Source organism: Magallana gigas, chromosome 7 (assembly GCF_963853765.1).
Source record: "Magallana gigas chromosome 7, xbMagGiga1.1, whole genome shotgun sequence".
Lineage (NCBI taxonomy): Eukaryota > Metazoa > Mollusca > Bivalvia > Ostreida > Ostreidae > Magallana > Magallana gigas.
In genome coordinates this window covers 17,804,656-17,825,500 of record NC_088859.1, presented here as the reverse complement: position 1 = coordinate 17,825,500, position 20,845 = coordinate 17,804,656, and the positions used below count along the sequence as shown (strand labels likewise).

At 33.5% G+C, this 20,845-nt stretch overlaps 1 protein-coding gene across 8 annotated transcripts; it reads left to right on the top strand.

The window, feature by feature from the left end:
- Positions 1-581: 581 nt before the first annotated feature.
- LOC105322168 (methylcytosine dioxygenase TET2) lies at positions 582-20,136 on the top strand. Of its 8 annotated transcripts, XM_034458373.2 has the most exons (10): positions 582-713; positions 4,141-4,365; positions 10,883-11,963; positions 13,151-13,241; positions 13,641-13,734; positions 14,817-15,025; positions 15,245-15,389; positions 15,656-15,745; positions 15,927-16,064; positions 16,184-20,136. In XM_034458373.2, the coding sequence occupies exons 2-10, from the start codon at positions 4,156-4,158 to the stop codon at positions 17,585-17,587; spliced, it is 3,462 nt and encodes a 1,153-aa protein (XP_034314264.2). In that variant the 5' UTR covers positions 582-713; positions 4,141-4,155; the 3' UTR covers positions 17,588-20,136. The 8 variants fall into 8 exon arrangements, with proteins under 8 accessions (XP_034314264.2, XP_011419030.3, XP_011419047.3 ...); XM_011420728.4 differs by lacking the exons at positions 582-713; positions 4,141-4,365 and adding an exon at positions 7,231-7,376; XM_011420745.4 differs by lacking the exons at positions 582-713; positions 4,141-4,365 and adding an exon at positions 8,865-9,015.
- Positions 20,137-20,845: the final 709 nt, after the last annotated feature.

Below are 20,845 nucleotides of genomic sequence, written 5' to 3'. Positions count from 1 at the left end.
AGCAAAGCCACCTTTAATATTCTATAATCGGATCCGAAATTGTTTTTGGAAAGGGGGTCGGATCCAGAAATTGTTCTCGTAGAATGGGATGGGGGTGCTTCTTCGGTTGGGGTGTAATTTTACTGTGTAAATATTATAAGTTTAATATTCCAGAGGCAGTTGGGTTCGAACCTCCCTCTAGATACCCATCCTCAGTCCAACCTACATACACGATTCAGTAAAAATTACTGGATCCGCCACTTCAATATAAAAAAAGGGGAGTCACCCAGTTGCATTTGACATTATATAGTTTTACTTTTCGTAGGGAATGCAAAAAAAGGAAAATAATATCGAGGAAAGTTAAATTTATATAAGTCTGACATTTCCCATTCGTTGGGAAATTCCCCTGCATCAAATTAGAAAGTGCTGATCTGACTTTTCCCACGGGTTAGAATATTGATCTTTCTTTTTTATTTACACTGGAAAGAAATATTAACAAAAGATTAATAATTATGAATTTCAAAACTCTAAAAATTGGGCATCTGTTTAAATAAAGTTCACGTACACGTCTAGATCATGATATGTTTGATCACGTTTCAACAGTTCAACGCTAAACAAAAATTTGCTGTCTCGATCGCAATGTACGTCAGTCACGTGACCTGTATGTATTTGCATACGAGTCGAGAGTGCTGGGAGAGGGGAGCGACGCTAGAATAAGGGTTATTTCAATGCAGGTGAGAAAAACATAATTGCTTTTGTTACGAGTGCCATAATTAGGATCCATATTTTAACTCAAATTTAACAGGTGCGCGTTTATGATGCATGAAAAACCCCGCGAAACTGTACGTGCAAGGCCTTCCAATATGGATGACCTCTTGTCAATAAAGCGTGTTGTGGATTGTGTTTTTATGCCCGATTTTCAGAGTTTGTTTAGAAATGTGTGTTAAATCATCACCGGGTGCTATGATTAATGCTGTATTTGGGTTTTTTGTAACATACACAGTGTTATCATAGCTCAATCTTATTGGAGGATTTGTTTATTCTGTAATATATAACGTTATATAGTACAATGGTACTAAGGTTTGTTAATTCGATCGATCTATAAATAAACATTGATGAGTAATGTAGTTTTTCCTGTTAAGAAGCGTTCTGTTTCATTTATGTTTTTGAATATAATTAACGAAACATTGTCATTTGATAGCATGCAAAAAATAATACAACCTCCTTAAAATGAAAATATGGTGCCTTAAATCTGTTAACAGTTAACACCCCCTCTCCCCCCAGTAAAAAAAAAAATTATTAGGCCTACTGTCTCCCTCTCCAACGTTTTAATTTTATATATTTGGAGAAGTAAGCTTATAACCACAATGTGGTTACTATTCTTCAGGTGGCTATGTTTAAATGCCAACTCCTGGTTTTTTTTGTTTTTGTTTATTCTGATTTTAGGGTCATTGATCTACTTAATATGATTATTTATTGCATTTAAAACATTCTACTGACGACTATATTTATACGTATTCCAAGGAAAAGAAAATGCTGAGATACAAAATTGACGCATCTATTATGGCAATTGAGTGAAAGTAACAAATATAGCAAGTATCTTCAACGATAATACTAATTGATTAGAATGCATATACTGATTTGTTGATAATTCAATCAGTAGCATTAACAAAACAGCTGATTTCAATAAATAAGTGACACTAGGTACAATATTTTGCAGTGGCAGATTGGTTAAAATTATTATTCCAAAAACCTTGCACTTTAATGTTTTGATGAGAAATGGTATTAAAAAGTCAGACTACCATTAGCAAAAAAAAAAAAAAAATAAAGTGTTGCATGGCCATTGCAAGAAGATTAATGACTGCTGCTGTTATCTATAAAAAAGAAATGATTACAAAGGATAATACGTGTTTAGTCAACTGGTGCGACGAGAGCAGACAATTTCGAGTCTAGCACCTGCTCCTCTTTGTTGCATATGCACCGCAGAACAATGCTAAGTGCATGTCATCAGACGAGATGGTGCATAGTAAAAGGGACAATCATTTTATAGGGAGAATAAAGTAACAATTCCAGAGGTGTGAAGTTTAATTTGAAAATTGGATTGTTACGTTGACGGAAGGAAAGGCAGTGTGCAGTGTAAAATTGATTTTGTGTTAAATCAATTTTTTTCTGTATTACTAGGATTGATTTTTTTTTTCGTAATGAAAAATTACCTTTTGTTATTGGCTGGAAAGATTTACAAACGGTTTTCAAGAAAGTCTTCAGCTGGTAATTATTAATTAAATCATATATGGTTTAACTTTATTTTGTTATTGTTAAAAATTTGAAATTAATTATCATTTTAATGTGGCTCAAGCTCAAGTAGTTCTGAAAGTTGCAAAAGTTTGGGGTTTCTACTCTAAAGAAAAATATGCATTTCATAACATATTGTTCAGAACATAAAGGTTAAAAAAATCTGAAGCAAAAATTTTTTCTGTTTTTAATTTACTATTATAAAGTACTCACCTATACTGTGGTTTCATTAATATTCAAGGATATCAATTTTCGTGGATAAAGTGAAAATCACAGTTTCAAGGATATGTAAATTTGTGGCCAATGACCCTATCAATACAAAATATAAGTAGAAATTGCAGTTCAATGAATATTTAATTTCAAGGATGAATTTAACAACGAAATCAACGAAAATTGGTATTCAAGGAATATTGATGAAACCACAGTAAACCAACAGAATTTCATTGCTCGAAATAAGATAAACTTTCTTAACTCAAACTAGATGGGACTGTTTAAAAACTTCAGATATCTAAGTATTCGAGATATTGAGGGTAAAATGCTTAAAAAGTAAAGGATGGGACTTACAAATCACTTTGTCATATCCATTGTATTCGAGATATCAGTGTTCGAGATATCAAAGTTCAACTGTGCATGTTTTTGCTGGATATTTGCTGCCTACTGATATCTGGAGAGAAGGGATATTTGGCCGCAATTTCCTAAGAGTTAAAGACAATTAACACCTATGAGTATTTGACAAGATAGCTTGTATTGGATGGTTGTGTACTCTACTTAAGTTTTTAAATAGTATCTATATAGATATTGCTCCCGTGCAGAAAATCCAAGTGAATATACATGTATTATCATCCAAAGGATAGCACCCCCCCCCAGTGGATATTTTATGATCATTATTGATATATCTTTCAGTGGATATACTATGGTACCTAAGGATAGCTCCCAAAGGATATTTGATGATACTGGTAATTTCTTTTACCGTACTTCTATAACTTTGAGTGGATATTTATTATAGATAGAGTCCAACGGATATTTGTCAATATTATACCTTTGAGTGGATTTTTACTGTCTAAGGAAAGCAATAATTTAGTGGATATTTGCTGAATATCCTTCAAAAGAAAATACAGGGGGTGGGTAGGGGGAGTGAGGGGGGTTGAAAGTGCAAAAGTTAATATTTCTCTCTGTCTGAAGTAATAGTAGTACATTTACTCTTTCTTCCTTGTACAGAGAAGTTATGAATGCAGTCACATGTATATGTGTAAATGATATTAAAAATGGACTTATTTGTCTTCTTATTTAAAAGTGAGCATTGAGTACATGGATGTCTCAATAACACTGATCAGGATGAGCTTAAATTTTGAAATGATGAAGTTGACTCTTGCGTGTTCTCTGCATTTTGTATTGTGCAAGATTTTGTACTTTTGAATAAAGTTTGTTGGTCAGATTTGGTATTTTAAACCATTTAGTCTTTTAGATACTAAATTTATTCCACCTTCAATCTCAAACAAACAAACAAACAAACAAACACTGTTATTGTTTTTGATGATTATGGAAATTTTTGTTTGGAATGATACATATGTGAGCAATTTTTTTGCATGGACAGTGTATTTTGAGACATGTATTGATATTTTGTATGATAATACACAAAGAAACATTTTTTAATATTTACATGAACTTGTTTGCAAATGAATTGTTATTCCCATAATGTGTTCTACAGATGAGTTAAAATTCACACACCTATGATGATTTTTTCTTTTGCAAATGAAATGATATTTCTGTGATTTGTTTTGCAGATGAACTGAGATTTTGATGATACATGATTTGTTTTGCAGATAAACTGATAATTTTTTTGTTGATATATGATAATTATTTTTCCAGATGAATTGATGTTGAATGGAAGGGTGGTCCAGGAACTGTGAGAAGTTTGGTCAGGATCGGGGAATGGATGCCTCCTATTGGTCACATTATGGCGTTCCACAAGGGATGGAACCCACGGGCCAAGTCCTGGGGGGTTGGAACCCTGGCTGTGATCAGCAACAAGGACCCAGTCAAAATAAACAATGGTCCAGGCCCCCCTCCACCGGCATGGATGCGAACTTTGAGGTAGAGTTTGTCTTATTATAGAACAAGGTCACTGTATATAGGAAATGACTGCTTAGGAAGCTATTTGTTGTCAATAATATTGGTACAATGTACAAGGGAATATAGAATATATAGTGTGGATTTTTATGTACCTTTTCACCTATTTTTGAATGTATTGTTATTGCATTGTTTAGAGGAGAAAGAGAAAGGAGAGATAATAGACTGTAGACTGGTCCATTTGCAGAGAGAGAGAAAGAGAGAGAGAGAGAGAGAGAGAAGAGAAGAGAAAAAGAGAGAGATGGCCCATATGCAAATTGATCAGAAAATGTATTGTAATGACTACCAAATATTGGCTGATCATGGCCAACAGTTTATATTCTTTTAAATTACTTATTTACATGATTCTACTTTTTTGTATCAAATCATGAGAATATAAAATCACAATCACCAAATTTTTATCTTAGCTTAAGTTCGTATACATCTGTCCAAAAAATAGAACTATTTTAACAAGACCATGGACTTTCACTGGGACGTAGCTATCTATTCCTTGAGTCAATGCAAGTTAAAAATGACACGATTTCAATCAAAATATGCACCGATTGCGTAGTCTTAGCTCAAAAGCCAGACAAATCTTGTTGATTTCAAAGAGCCATTGCTGAGTGGCCAGCAATGAAATAGACAGGTCTACGTCACATTGCTGTGTGACACAACTATCCAAAGTCCAAGCTCCTGTTAAAATGATTCTAAATGCAATAGTTTAGAATGGACTAAATATGTTTCTCGCAATTTACGCAGACATTAATTCTTCATGTTTAAATAGGAATCTACAGTATTATATCATAATAGTAATATGTCAAACTCAAAATGTTAATATTGAATAAATTAAAACTGATTTATATCATGGTGGGAATAATTAACAAATTCGGAGAGAAAAAAAAATTAGCATTAAAGAAGTAAAAGGGGAAACTAAGGCAAGAATGAGTAGGAAGTGGATCTTTCTTATGATAAGTAAGTTTTAATTTAAGCCAGAAATTTCTGCCGACATTTCTGCTGTGTGTGCTCCGTTGGTGGCATGAAATGAAATGCATGCCTTTGTTGCACTAGGTTTGTAGAAGTTTCAGTACTTTAACTTTGATGACACATCCTGTTGTAGTGCAAATTCACCTGTTGTTTATTGATCTGCATGATGTTTCCAAAGTCACCAGATGTATGATGAATTTTTTAAAAAGTTGGATTATAAACACCTCTTTCTTCTCATATCCAAAAAAAAAAAGAAAGGCCTCTTTTTTTCTTCCCGTCATCGATGCCTAATTTAGTGTACTACCTGTACCTTTCTCACCTGAATTAATTAATTATAAATGCAAACTGAAAGAAATCTCATGTCTAGACATTTCAAGGTAAAAAATAGAACATTTTGTCTGCAGTTTTCAAAGTGGGTGTTATCATTTGCAGTCGGTCTGGGCAAGTGTTAGTGTGTTTCAAAACTGAACACAGGTTGTTTCCAGGTGAATGGAGGAAATCCTGTTCTGCAGGGCAGTTTCAGCTGGCCCTCTATTCCTTCCAGGAAGACGGGCATATTAATGATTAAAACCTGTGGGGTGATCAATAGAAATCATTATTACTATGGTGATACAGGAGGCATTACAGGGATTTTTTCTGATAATTGTTACCACTGCTTTCTTGTACCTTCTAGCCTTATATATATCTGACTTTCATTCGAAACATTAAATCAGTCCCTATAATCCCACCCCCCTCCCACCCCCTCCCACCCCTTCCACCTCTCACCTTGAGACACAGAGAGCATTGAACCAGGAAGTTAAATTCATCGCAGACTCAAGTTTTTATTTTGCTTTTTTTTTTTTGGTCACAACAACCGGTACTTGTAAGGGTGATTATAGATATGGGAGCTTTTAGGTGACCTCATTTTTGAAAATTCATTCTAGCACATTTAAGTGGCTTCAAGATGATTCGTGGAAATTCTCAATTGTAAACAGCAACTTTGTGCACTGAATTATTTGAGATTCATTAATTGTTGAATACATATTTAATGAGGACTATGAATCTATGATGGAGACTAACTACACAATGACATATATTCACTTATTCTATATTTAACACTGTTGAAAATTTATTGTAACTCGTCCAAAAGGTTCACGACACAGTCCCATTTTATTTGAGTTTTAATTATTCAAAACAGTCTCCCTCTTAATATATTCAGTATTTTAAAGACAAATTGTCCTTTAAATACCGGTATATATTTCAACATGTCATGCAAGATTTGATATGTGTTAATTATTATATACCATTATATACCAGTTTGAATGCATGCACTTATTGATCAAATTACCGGTAGATAATATACATATGTTGTAAAAATAACTAAAACCACCATTTCCTTGTGGTTTTAAATGTCAATCAAAACTTTGTGCTAGATTTTGAACATGTTGAAATAATAATCAGAAATTGATGGAAGGCCAGTACAGAAATTATCTGCTCAGGATAAGAGAGAAAATATATCGCATCATATACATGTATTATGTATATTCATCTGATAAAATCAGTACATTTTGAAATGAAATTTATTTGTTCATTTTTTTTTTTTTTTACATTTGAGATAAAAGGTAAAAGTTGAAATGCATTTGCAATGGATATGCAGATCTAAAGTTTTAGACAGGATATAAACCTTTATAAACTGATTTAGTCTCATTATTCAGAGGGGGGGGGGGGGTAGTGTTGTGTGCTGAATTGATGTGTGTGAATGACCGTCTTACTCACTGACCATGGATGTCTGCTAGAGTTCATGAAATGGCGACCAGATGGGCTGTCTTATTAAGGTCACAGGAATATTTACTTGTCTTAATTTGCCACGTGTTTGCAATTTCTCAGTTGCTGTAGATGATGGGGGAGATTATCTTGGTTCTTGCAATTACATGGATTGTAAATGATTTTTGAAAAGAAATTGAAACTTTGCAAATGGGATGATCATTGCCAGAACAAGGCCTGGAATGGAGAATGCATCTATTATATATGTTGTAAGTATTTATGGCATTTTTATTGCCTTAATTATGTGTTGGTAGGTTTTGATTAAATGATGCAACAAGTTTGATTAGTAGTTTGTGTAAACGAGAAAACGCTGATCGTTTGTTTGTGTTAATTCATAATCGCCATGCAGGCGCATCTATTTTTGTATGGGATTTTCCTCGACACATATTTATATCACAAACGCACCGGTACAAACAGATTATCGTAAATATGTCCTTGAAATGAGGATTTAAATGTATTATAATGAAGAAAAACCCCACATGCACTCTTCCAATATTAAAACAAGCAATTTCTCTTTTTCACAAACATATGGCACAATTGTTTAGTCTGAGCATTAAATTTGCAAAGCCAGCACATTTTTTCAATTCAAGGAGAGGGGGAAAAAGACGTAGACTAAGAATGTGTGTTTGTCTGAGCCCTTATCGCGAAATTCGGAGGACTTTGAAGAAATAAATCTGTTTGGCTGTGTTTTGTTATGTCTGGTTCATGAGACTGGGTCCTTGTAAATAGCAAAAATATCCAGTGTCTCTAGTGAATGGCAAAGTTTGTTTTAATTTTCTCAGGATTAAAATTAAGTGTCTGTTTAGCTAAAACAACAAAGGGGTAAAACACATATTTAGGTTTAGCTGCTTTAAAGGACAGTTGAGTTTTACAGTAGTTATAGCTTTAAAATATATAGCTTTTAGACTTAATTATGCAGCTTTGATTTCATCGGAATGTGATCGACTTCTCAGAATTTCTTCAAGAGGGCAAACAATTTCATTTATTTAACAGGGATCCATCAGAGATTTAAAGAAAAAAATTGAACAAAGGATGGAGCAAATTAACCGAGATATTTCCACTACTTGAAATTCTCAATAACAGCATATTATGGCATTTCTTTAATTTAAAAAAGCAGTTCAAGAACAACTAGTGCAAGATTGCTTCTCCAGGAATTTGTGTGTGTGTATGTGTTGTTTTTAAAAAAAAAAAGATGTTTTTGAATGCTTTTCTCAGCACAAGATGTCTAGCCTTGTTGACCTTGGGGAGCACTTAAACGCCCTGATTCCCGGTGAAGACTGTGGGTGGTTACAACAGTCACTGGTGCATGCATGTCAATTTGAAGACTTCTCAATTGAATAATATGACAGACAGACACCTCATTAACAAGATCTGTTCTTTTTTGCTTTAACATACAGTCAGGCATGCAGTATGGGGCATAACAGCATGCAGCCTAACATTTTAGACGGCATGCATGAGTGCTCATAGTTATCAAAAGTATATGGGGAAAGTCCTTATTTTTAAGCAAAAAAAAAAAAGTACTGTTACTTGTGGAAATTCTAGACCACTGAAGACACCTGAGGACATTGACCTAATTACCTGCAATGCATGCTAATTATAGGCAGCGTTTAGATTTGTTTACCTTCAAGGAATATATGTAACTGTGACACTTATAAGCATTTGCTGACTGTAAGTGTAGCTGTGAGGAATACATCAATTAGCACATTAATTAAATTCCATGGAGTATGAATTTAAAAAGTTCAGACATTTGATGGATGTGATTATTGCATTGTCAGATGTACTCCTGAGAGGTCTCCAATGTGAAATGTTTAAACCATTTGTTTTGGATTTATAATGTCTTCTTGTGTTGTAAGTAAGTAATATGTGTGTTTTTGAAAATGATATGTTGGACTATCTTTATATGAAGATTTAGGTAATAAAGAGGGTACTGGTACATACCCAGTACATTCATTTTGTTCCTATTAAAAAATTAGGGTAAACACTTAAAAAATATATATGATTTTTTTAGGGTGTGGGGGTAGAGTTAAGATAATCTATTGCATTTAAATTTTGTAAATACAAGATAAAATTCATATTTTTAGGCAATTAATAAGTTCTGAATAAACAGAAAATAGCAACATTATAGCTTCGATCTAATCCAACTACTTACAAAAATGAGAAAAAATGCTAAGTAGCGTAATTTTTTTCCTTGTTTGATTGTCCTAGCCCAGCCATGCGTGACTAGGATATCCTCTTTATGATGAATCATGCTCGTGTGTGCGGAGGCCTGTGCAAATTGTGTACGTGAGCTGTGTCAGGCTTTGCTATTGGTTATCATTAGAAGCACGAGCAATCAATATTTTGTCTTCGTGACATTTACTATTGATTAGACGACTATGACCTCAATCTCTCTGCTTATGCACCGAGAAATGTTTCACTCACCTAGCTAGCGGCTTGAAAGTATGGATTTTATTTGTCTCCCATCTCTGCACTAAGAGTTCAGGCAATATATGTAGGTTTGCAGTTTTGTACTTCTGTTTTTCCTTTTTATTTCTGTTAATGCATTCTGGGGCCTTTTTGCGCTTAATAATTTCTTTCTCTCTAGTCTTTTTATTTGCCTCAATTTCATGAAGTTAGGATTTTTTTTTCTGTTGGTGAACAAAGGAAAAGGGTTTAAATTCTGGACAATACAACCAAGCTTTTAGTGTTGTTGATTGTGGCTTTGTATGGAGAGTTTACCTGGAATTTGAAGGTGGATTACCTGTTATCAGACAAATATATCTTACCAGGTACATACTGCTGACCAGTCAAGCATTTCCCAGTGTCTGGTGTAAACCGTGTGTATGCTTGTCTAAAATGATAGCCTAAATTCTGCTGTTAATGAACCATATACAGAGATTTCATCCAATCTTGTGAGACATGGAGAGATAATTGGTGTAAATAAGACTTCGATGGTCACCAAATGTATGTATGTATGTATGTAGGTTAGTCAATTTGTATTATGCAATCAATTTACTGTAAAGTACTTGTGTTGAAGTAAGGCTAGCATTACAACTTGGGGTATTAATGAGATAAGAAGTTTCCTGTATTGTGGTGTATTAAGCTTAGTACATTGTCAAAGCAGTATTATGTATACTTGGAGTACCCAATAATATCCCATGGGTACCAGGTTTGTTTTCATGTCTTATCTTCGTTTTAAGGTTATGATCAGGATACCTGATTATAAAGCATCTTCTGCTCTACTTTAATTGGATCATAGATATTGTCATTAAAACTAACTTGTACAAAAAAATACGTGAACTCAATCTCAAATTTTTCATTTTGATTGAGTATGTTGAACTCAAAGTCCACTTTAATGTTGCGGTAAGCGTATGTTCACTCTAGAAGACGGCATTCTATGAATTTATAGTTGAGATGTCCATCAAAAACAGTTTGGGGAATAAATAAATACAAACATCAATTGTTAGATTTTTGTAAATGCCTGTGTTTATTTCTATCAATAGTATTGCCATTGCTCCACGTGGTAATGTTGTTGTTATTCACGATGAAGGGGATTTCCTCTGATTCTATTTATAGCGAGCTGTCGGCTTGGTCGTTGTAAGAAGAAAACGTAATGTTTCTTCTGAGGGGGAAATTCAGAAACAATCGGTGCTAGTTAACAATTTATTTTTAGGTCGTAATTTGTTTAAATGTTTCATGAAGCCGAATAAAATATAATTTATTTTTTTTCTTCCAGAAACCTAAAATGGCAGCACCGCCCAATGGATATCAACAATATCCACCTACATGGTTGAACCTACCTGGACCTCAAAATTACCAAGCGATATACTCAGTACCCCACACTACTGCCACTCCAACTAATGTGCAGACGTTCAGCAATTTTCCGTTCTCTAAGCCCAGCAATTACATGTCGTTTCCTTTCCCAACACTCCCGAAAAATGACCCACATAAATTCACCGATGAAGTATCTCTGAAACGTAATTTGGAACCCAATAGTGGACAAACACCAAAAAAGAAGAAAGTGAAAAACAACGGAGAGAAATTAAATGGTCATGTAGATAAAGGGAGCTTTATTAAAGCAAAAAATGTGAAAAAAGTTATTGAGACAAATGCGCTTTCATTGAATGAAATAGAAAACCGAGTGCAAAATATTCTACAATCTATACAAAAGGAGTGTAGTTCCAAAGAGTCGAAAAATGTGCAATCAAATGTGGCGATTTTTAAAGACCCCAGTAAAACAATGGATGAAATAAAATTAGATAATTTATCAGAAAAGTTACTCAAAAGTCCAGAGGAAATTCACCTTGAAAAGCTCATGGGAAATTCTTTGGAAAATGAAGGTCGTAAAACTCCACCAAACTGCTGTACAAATTGTGAAAAATTTGGCTTCCGAAACTCCCCTCAGTGTCTCAACAAGCGTTCGGCTCCGGAAGTGGATGTTTATGAGTTTGAGGATGATGATGATATTTCAAATCTTTCAGAACCCAAAACTTGCTCAAGAATCGAGGCAGCAAAAGCTAATATATTTAAAACTGAAGAACATCAGGAAAAAGTGGTCCAGAATATCAAAGTCGAATCGGATAACCATGATTCAGAGAAGGAGAATTTTTGTGAAAATGAAAAGCCTTTGGAAGCATCCAGTTTTCCAAAACAACCTAAACTGGACCTTAAAGATGAAGGTAGTGCAAAAATGGACCTACTATCAGAACATTTAAATAAGCTCAAGGAAACTATTACGGAGGATGAGGAACATTTAGACAGGCTTAGGAAGAATATCAAATCGGAGATGCCGAGGTGTAGCTGTAGAGGACCGGATTGTAAGTAAACCATCGTTTCTTGATAAACCACCTTTTAGAAAATTTTAAAATTTTCTTGAATTTTATTAATACACTGGCAGATGACGTAAGGATAAAGGTCTTATATTGGTACTGTAGTCGGATATTCATGAGGTCTTTCTTCTCTGCTACAAAAGCAAACAAAATATTTCTTTAAAAAATTTCAAATGGAATTGAGGTCATTTGAGGAAAGTACAAAAATAATTTCAAATATACAGTTAACTTTTTTCTAGTTTATATCGATGTCACTTATTCTTTGCAAGAAAATTTTCTTTAACGCTAATTCATTTTAATTCATATCATTGAAATAACGCAGATTTTGATGTAACATTTTAGTCTGCTGAGCTTAAAGGGAGTCATTTTTTTTTAAAAACATTATATTGATTCACGAATTTTTTTTTCAACATTTGTAACTTGCGTCGATAATTTTAAAGGCTGTGTTTAGTAAATATATCTTTCTTTGAAAGAGCACAGCTTGTGGAAACACACTCAAATTGTGTTCTTTGGGAATCTGTGCAAAATTAATCAAAAACAAAACTTGCTGTTTTGAATCTTGAATGGAAAAACTATACCAAAATGATTAAATGAAGTCTTTTATATGTCTTAAAACTAGGAGTAAAGTACTACATTATTAATGGCTGGTTTGGATTGATTTAAAAAGTATTCACATGGCAGTGTTGGCTTAATTCTGAACTTTGTTTAAATAGGAAAAAAATTATATCCCTGACCTGATTTTTAATGCCGTGCATTTAGAGAAAACTGTAAGTGAATTGTACACTGTTAAGAAATGAAGTTTGAAAATTCTGTATTTAAAAGTTTTTGAGCAGGGGATGTCTTAATCAGTACATTACATACCTTTATTTTTATCCAACGACAACGTTCATAGATCAATGAAGACGTTATTCAGAAGTTTTCTGAAAATTTTTCTAAACATACATAACAGTATCCGTAGATCAAAGACTAATTGCCTTCTTGACGTGTAGATCATTACCTTCCGTAATATCTGACGTCGTATTTGATGACCTCGAAAGTGAATGTTGATTAGCTTAACTAAGGTCAAGATCATTGATCATGACATCAGGTCGGCTGCTGGCCTCAGTATAGAAAAATTCTTGTTTCTCAGGTGTTGTTATATTTGGTTACGTAAAGTCATTGTTTGTAATTTGTAGACGTCCCTAGCGAGGATGTAGAGGGCCCCTACTACACTCACCTCGGAGCAGCTCGTAGTATTCAGGCTGTCCGGGAGCTGTTGGAAAAACGGTCGGTGTTTCACTAATGATTTACTTATATATGTTAAATTTTTTATTATATGAGAAAAACTTTTAATGACAGTGTAGCACTGCAGCTGTATTTAAGTGAACAGTATTTTTGTTGTTTCTTTCAATTAAAAGAAAAATTTTAATTCAATGTCTTATATTACTTAATAAAGATATGTTTTAGATTATAGGAAAAGTTGAACACTTAATGTGTTTTTGATTAATTCTTTCCTCGAAATCTTAACACATGTAGTACATTACCTTACAACTTTATTTGAATGATATATTGTACATTGAGAAATTTAGTTAAATGATTTTAAAAATATCTGGAAATATTTGTTAAAAAGTAATTGAATTATTTAATCCTACATGTTTGAAATAAAGTTATTTCTTTGCATTGTAGAACTGGCGAGAAAGGAAGGAGCATAAGAATTGAGAAGATCCGTTACACAGGAAAAGAGGGCAAGAGTTCACAGGGATGTCCTATAGCCAAATGGGTAAGACAGAGAATATTCATCTGGTTATCAACCTTAAGAGAGCTGGATGGTTGTGGCTATTTTGAAGCTATATTTATCTCCTTTAAATGAAGAGCTCTGTATGAAGATATAGGAAAAGCTTAAAATTTTAAAACTAAAATATTTGGATTTTTTTTCGCGAACGAAAAGTTTATGGCCAAAAATATCATACAGTCAAACATCGTTATATCTCGAACTAGATTGGTCTGTTTAAAAACTTTGAGATATCCTAGTATTCGAAATATCGAGGGTAATATAGTTAAAAAAAATAAGTGGTTGGGACTTACAGATTACTTTGACATACCCATTGTATTCGAGATACTGTGGTTTCATCAATATTCGTTGAATACCAATTTTCGTGGATTTCGTTTTTAAGTTGATCCACAAAATTAGATCTTGATTGAAATGCTATTTCTATTAACATTTTGTATTGATCGAGTCATTGGCCATGAATTTTCATATCCTTGAAACTGTGATTTTCACTTTATCCACGAAAATTGATACCCTTGAATATTAATGAAACTTAATGAAACCACAGTATCAGTGTTCGAAATATCGAAGTTCAACTGTATTTAAAAGTTTATGGCAGATCTGCTGGTTAATTTGTAGACCATCCAGCCTAAAAAACCCAGATCTTTAATTATATGTTTGTAGGTTTTAAGGTATTCAATGGGGAATGCACAGAAAATTTTAAAAAATCAAAATATAGAGACAGCTGCTTGCATTTCATTTTTCATTTCTTGCAAGAGTTCTTAACAAAAAGTGAGGTCAAGGTTATGAAAAGGGAGTTGTACAAATCTCCCTTTTCAAATAAGTTCCTGGTTAGTAAGAAACAATTATTTGTTTTATCGTTCCATAGAGACGTTTGTATTCAGGAAATAATGACTTCAATGCTTTTGAGAGTTCATATACAGGATACAGCATTTCAACACCACACTGACTTCTATTCATACTGCGCAGTTATTTTAACCTATGTGAAACAATACTAATAATGACAATGTGTACGAAATAAAATAAATTGGCTTAAAGACAGATTAAATGAACATGCATATTTTTGGTTTCAGATAATCCGTCGATCGGGGCAAGAGGAGAAGTACTTGTGTGTGGTGAGACAGAGACCGGGGCATTTCTGTGAGACGGCCTGTATCATAGCTGTGTTGGTGGCGTGGGAGGGGGTACCTCAAAACATGGCCGACGATCTCTACCAGTACCTCAGAACCACCCTACCAACCAATGGCTTCGAAACAGAGAGACGATGTGGCACAAATGAAAGGTGCGTTAAAATTTTTTTTAAAAACTCATAAATTACTGGAAAGATTTTTGAAAAAATTAAAAGTTGGTGAAAATTTACAAAATACATTTAACACATGATTGCAAACAGGAACAAAAAGCTTTGTGGAAGTTGTTGAAATAAAAAAAAAAAGAACAATTCACAAAAGACAGGTAATTAATTGTGAAGAAGAATTTCTGATGTTATATTTTGGCTTTGTAGGAAGACCTGTGCATGTCAGGGGATAGATCTGGTGAGGCGGGGGGCTTCTTTCTCCTTTGGCTGCTCCTGGAGTATGTACTACAATGGCTGCAAGTTCGCCCGCAGCAGGGAGGCCAGAAAATTCAAACTCAAGGACACAACAAAGGTAGTGTATTATAAGACCATGCCTAGCAGAGTTACTGTCCGTAAAGAGATGAGGTGCTAACTAAAGATAAATTACATAATTGTATGTTAAGTTGTATAAACCATTATATTAAATTATTTTAAGTATAATCTCCTTTCTCATACTAAGGAATAAGAAACTAATTAAATATTTGTCGTTGCTAACAGTAACGGTTGCTGATGATATACAGGGAGAATTTGAAAGTCGGACGTTTGATTCTCTAATGACCATGAATGTTCTATTTTCAGGAGGTTGAATTAGAAGGAAAGCTGCAAGATCTAGCAACAAAGATGGCCCCTCTGTATCAGCAAATGGCCCCAGATGCATACTCCAATCAGGTATGTCAGAGTGATGGATGCTCTAATGTCACATAAATTCATCCCATTTTCCATGCAGTGACATTGAGTATTTGATAGTTGAAGGATATACCGTACTGATATAGTTGAAGTGATTTTGTTAAAAAGTAAGTGTATGCTTAGTAGTAATGACTATTGATAGCTTTTACGGTTCCTTTTCCAGACACAGTTTGAAGACACAGCCAGGATGTGTCGCCTCGGTAACGAGGAAGGGCGTCCATTTTCAGGAGTGACAGCTTGCGTGGATTTCTGTGCCCATTCTCACAGAGATCTTCATAACATGAATAATGGGAGTACTGTGGTAGGTGGCTAGCAGGGAATGGAGATAACAAATAAAAAAAATATCAGAAGATATATCTTTACACACAGTAGATTTATAGGTCATCCAGGGAAATTAAGTTTTGTTTCTTTGCATTTCAGGTTGTGACTTTGACAAAGCATAGAGGAATGGGAAAACCAGATGATGAGCAGCTTCACACACTTCCATTACATGTGATGGACATGACAGACGAACATGGCTGCTCTGAAGCCCAGTTTGAAAAAGCCAGGAATGGCTCTTTGGAGGTTTTGCAATACTACCCCATGGAGGCCAGAATGCGTGCTGTGCCCCTAACCCCAAAGAAAAAGAAGAAGGGAAAGAAAGGTGGGAATGGCCCAGCCAAGAAAGGCAGACCATTCAAAAAAACAGAGCCCAGTCAGAACCAGAAAGATTCAAAGTTCTCTATTGATGAAAATAAGAAATTCTTGACATATGAAGATATGATGAAACTTTCTGAGGAGCCAGGTTTTGCCCAGATGTACGATTCGTTTTGGAATTATTTTTACAGATTTGGAACATTTCCGCCTCCAAATTTTCTCTGTTCCAATGAATTCAAGAGTCAAATGGCCAGTAAACCTTCATCTGTGATACCTAATAATTTAGACTCTAGTAATACTCAGGGTCAACCCTACGGTGCTGAGAAATCATATCCAGGTCAAAGTAGTCAACCTCCAGCTTCGACCCTTGACCCCAACACTAGGCAGCAGCCTGATTCCCCTCTTGACTTGTCATCCTCAGGGTCATCTTTACACCTCAAGGCAGCAAATCATGATTCTTCAATGAATGCACCATCCAATCAGTCACCTTTGGACATTTTGTCAGATGTTGTCTCCATGATGCCATACTGCAACACAAGTCTACCTCAAAACAAAGACAGCAAAGATCAAACTTTGAATCAGCAACATTCCAGCAACAGTGAGTCTCTTCAGGAGGCATTTGATGTCAAGCTAAAAGAGGCAGAAACGGCAGGAAGCCACGCAAAAATAATCGATCCAACAGTTTTCAAATGCGAGATGGAATTCAATGAAAATGCTTTCCGTGACCCAGAGATCGGAGGAGTGGCCATTGCCCTGCAGCATGGGGCAGTGTTGTTTGAAGTGGCCAAAAGGGAGCTACATGCCACCACAGGCTTACGAAATCCAAATCGTTACGAGCCCACTAGAATCAGCCTGGTGTTCTATCAACACAAAAATCTCAACTACAAGAACCATGGAATGTTTGAACACGAGAAGAAGTGTGAATTGTTAAAGCAAAAGCGACTGGAAAAGCTGCACCTGGAGACCAACAATCTGGTCCCAGAGTACGTGAAAGAAGGAGAGAAAATGAAGAAGAAGAAAGGAAAGAAGGAGAAAGAAGTGGATTTCTCCAAGACTTCTGCTGCTCAGTATAAATACATGTTGGAAGCACCGGCCATGAGTTCAGTCACTCTGACCACAGACTCGGTCATTACAAGGTGGATTGACCCTCAACCAATGGTCACTGGGCCTTATCAAAGATGGGTCTAAATTGTTGGAACTTAATGATCATTCAAAGCCTTTTTGGCTCCTATTTATATAACTTTTCACCTTTTTAAAAAAAAACAAAATAATCGGTCAGAGAGAAGGATTTTCATTGATAGGACAGATTTTTTTTTTAGATTCCTTTACCTAAAGATATTTTTGATAAAAAAAAAAAAAAACTGTTTTTGATTAATATAGAATGTGTACAGGTAAAATTTCTGTATGGAAAAAAATTAAGAAATATATTTTATTCATTTACATGTATGTTCTTGCAATTACATGTACAAGTTAAAGTATTTTAGTATGCATGCACGTACGTTTTGATGTACAGTAGATCTGTTGTGTACTGAACACATTTGTATATTTATTAAGGTAACAAATTTATATAGGGCAGCAAATTCAGTATTGTTATTCATGTATTCAATGGATAATTTACCAGTACATGTTTGACAACTGAATTAGGATTATAGATCAAAACATGCAGCATATGTAGTGGAATCACTAAAGCCTACGAAAGTCATCTGTATCAAACTCCCAAATTCTTCTGCTGGAGTTTTTTTTTATTATGATTTTTAAGTTTTGAGTAATATATATATATTTACATATACCGTACCTGCTGATCAAAAGCTTGGACAATATGGAGGAAAGTTTTTATTATTTATTGTTTGGATTGTGGTTATGAATTTAAATCATATTTTTCTGCAATAGTGTTTTTTGTTTTAAAAATGTATTTGCCTTCAGTATTCATTATTTTTATGACAGGCATTTGACAAAATTGAAAGCAGACTTCCTTTTATCATTGCAGAAATTTTTTTAGTGCAAGAAAGAAAAAAAAAATATTTTTTTTAACATTTGATTTAAGATTAAGTTCTTGTTTATTTCTTCTTTTTTTTTTTAGAAGTAGAATTTTGTTAAGTTTAATATTTGTTCTTTTAATTTTTTGTGCTTCAGTCTTGTATCTGTGATTTTAATAATTCTTTTATGACAACAATTGAAAAGAAAAGCCTTGTAAATGTTGTCTGTTTATATATATTCAATTTTTAACAATGAATTAATTTACAAATCATAAAATTGTGTATATAGGATATTTTGTATATAGTATTCATATTATTTTATTATTATTAATTTTCAGAATTCCCATGTTTATTGAACATTCTCAGGGAAACTCATCTTTTAGTTTTTACATCAGCCAGGAAGCTGAAGATGCCAGTTTATTTAAATCACTTTGTTATTCTGTGATTTCAAAATGCTGTAAGCAATATGCTATGATATTCTTTTAACAAAGTGCTAATACTGAGTATGTGAATAGGAACTACTTTTTACCCCCCCCCCCTTTTCTTATGTTGCAAATATGTCTCATATATTAACTTGTATTAAAAAAAAGAAAAAGAAAAAAAAGTCAAATTTTATTCATTTTATGATCCCTCATCTGTTTCGTATAGTATAGGTGCTATTGATTTTAATTTTTAGATAAATTATTTGTACCAAGATAATTATGAAAATTGGAAAACTACAACTCTAAGTAATATTCAATTTCTTTGTTGTTTAATGTGAAAGTGAACTTCAAATGCATTTATTTCGAAAATGACCTTATTATGTCCATATCATATTGTTTAGAGGATGTAAAATCAAGATTACGCACTCTATCGTACAGCCTTCAAAATAAGCAACAAAAGGGAAAGGAAGAAAATATTGTGCTGAAATCCAGATGTGATACCTGTATAGATTGTTAGAAACATTCCCCTAGGATTAGTTTATTATTTAGATATTTTATTTAATTTACAATGTCTAGGGCAGTTCAGCTAAGAACGAAGTGAAAAAAAATTGATTTTTTTTTACTAGTGCACAAGCTATACATATAACACTTTTAGTAGATATTTTTTGGTAGTGGTTGGAGTAGAGAGTGCTTGAGAACATTTTGTTTCTTTGATAGTTCAAATGTCAATTTCTTTTTTTAATTTGTAAGTGTTATTTCATAGTGCTTTACTGCAATACACATTAATTCTCAGGAAAAGCAAAACAAAAATTTTGACAGATGTGTCTTAACTTTCCAGAGTTTAAAAAGTGTAGCTATTTTTAAAAGAATTTAAAACGTGAAGTGCCCATATTTATATAGATTAACATGCTGAATATAATGCAATGAAAAAAAAAGAGCTTGAATTTAAAAGAAACACACTTGAATGGTTCAGTGTACTGTGTGGATGTTGAATATTGTGAAAATCTTTTCTTGTTGTTGGTACGTCATGTTTAAGCAAAAAAATGTCATGCCATTGTAAATCAGTAAACATTTTTTTTTTGTATTAATTATGGACAGTGTTGTCCAAATTTACACAATGGTGTTTATGAATGACATAAAGCCATGTTGAAATTAGCTTTCTGTCTTGTTAGATATGTGTATGTTAGTGTAGATTATGTAATTTAATGGAAATGCATATGATATATAAATATATATATATAAAAATAATAAATATTATATTAATGATAAGAAAAGACTAGAGGTATAAACAGAATGCACTTTCTGTTTTGTCCTGAATAATAAAAGTTGTCAAAATGGTTATTTAGTGTTGAATTCTTTCCGAAATAGGTTGGCTTTTTATAGCAACTGTATTGTTATTCTACTGAAAGTGTTTCTGAAGAATAGACTGGACAGCTTTACATAAAAAATTGAATGTGACAATGTACCGGTATTTCTTGCAAGACAACTATAGTAATGTCAAAAGTGGATTTGAAGAAGATAATAAAATGCAGTTTCCTTCGACATTACCAAATCCATGGATATAATTATTAGCGAGACAGAACGTACTGAGCTTTTTATCGTACTTATTATACATATTCTTGCATAAAGAGAGGTGAAGTTGTGTGTCTTTAAATAACATAGATCCCATATCACTATCCTTGTCACTCGATCTTTACCAGCATCTAGTGACATCTAAAATTTGAAAGAATCCCAATGTGATGTTAAACAGCAAACAAACAAAATCACTTGTAAGAATTGTATATATTACTTTTATTGCCTAAGTGATATTATTAAAAATAAGCATGTCGTTTTGCATGTACAACAAACACAACAAAACGTAGATGTTGAGGTATAGTAATTTCACGAAATAATAAATTCATTTCAAATACTATTCATTAAAAGAAAGTTACACAAAGCAAATATACAAGTAAATGTAAACAAATAAGCCCATAAATCATGTTAAACAATTGTAAAAAAAACCATAGCTTGAGTATAACTACAAAATAAATTTGTAAAGTTAAATATTT

Coding starts and splice junctions, on each gene's coding strand:
- LOC105322168 (XM_034458373.2), top strand. CDS start 4,156: ATGGAAGGGTGGTCCAGGAACTGTGAGAAGTTTGGTCAGGATCGGGGA. Junction 13,735..14,816: donor GATGTCCTATAGCCAAATGG/GTAAGACAGAGA, acceptor TTTTGGTTTCAG/ATAATCCGTCGATCGGGGCA. Junction 15,026..15,244: donor CGATGTGGCACAAATGAAAG/GTGCGTTAAAAT, acceptor TTGGCTTTGTAG/GAAGACCTGTGCATGTCAGG.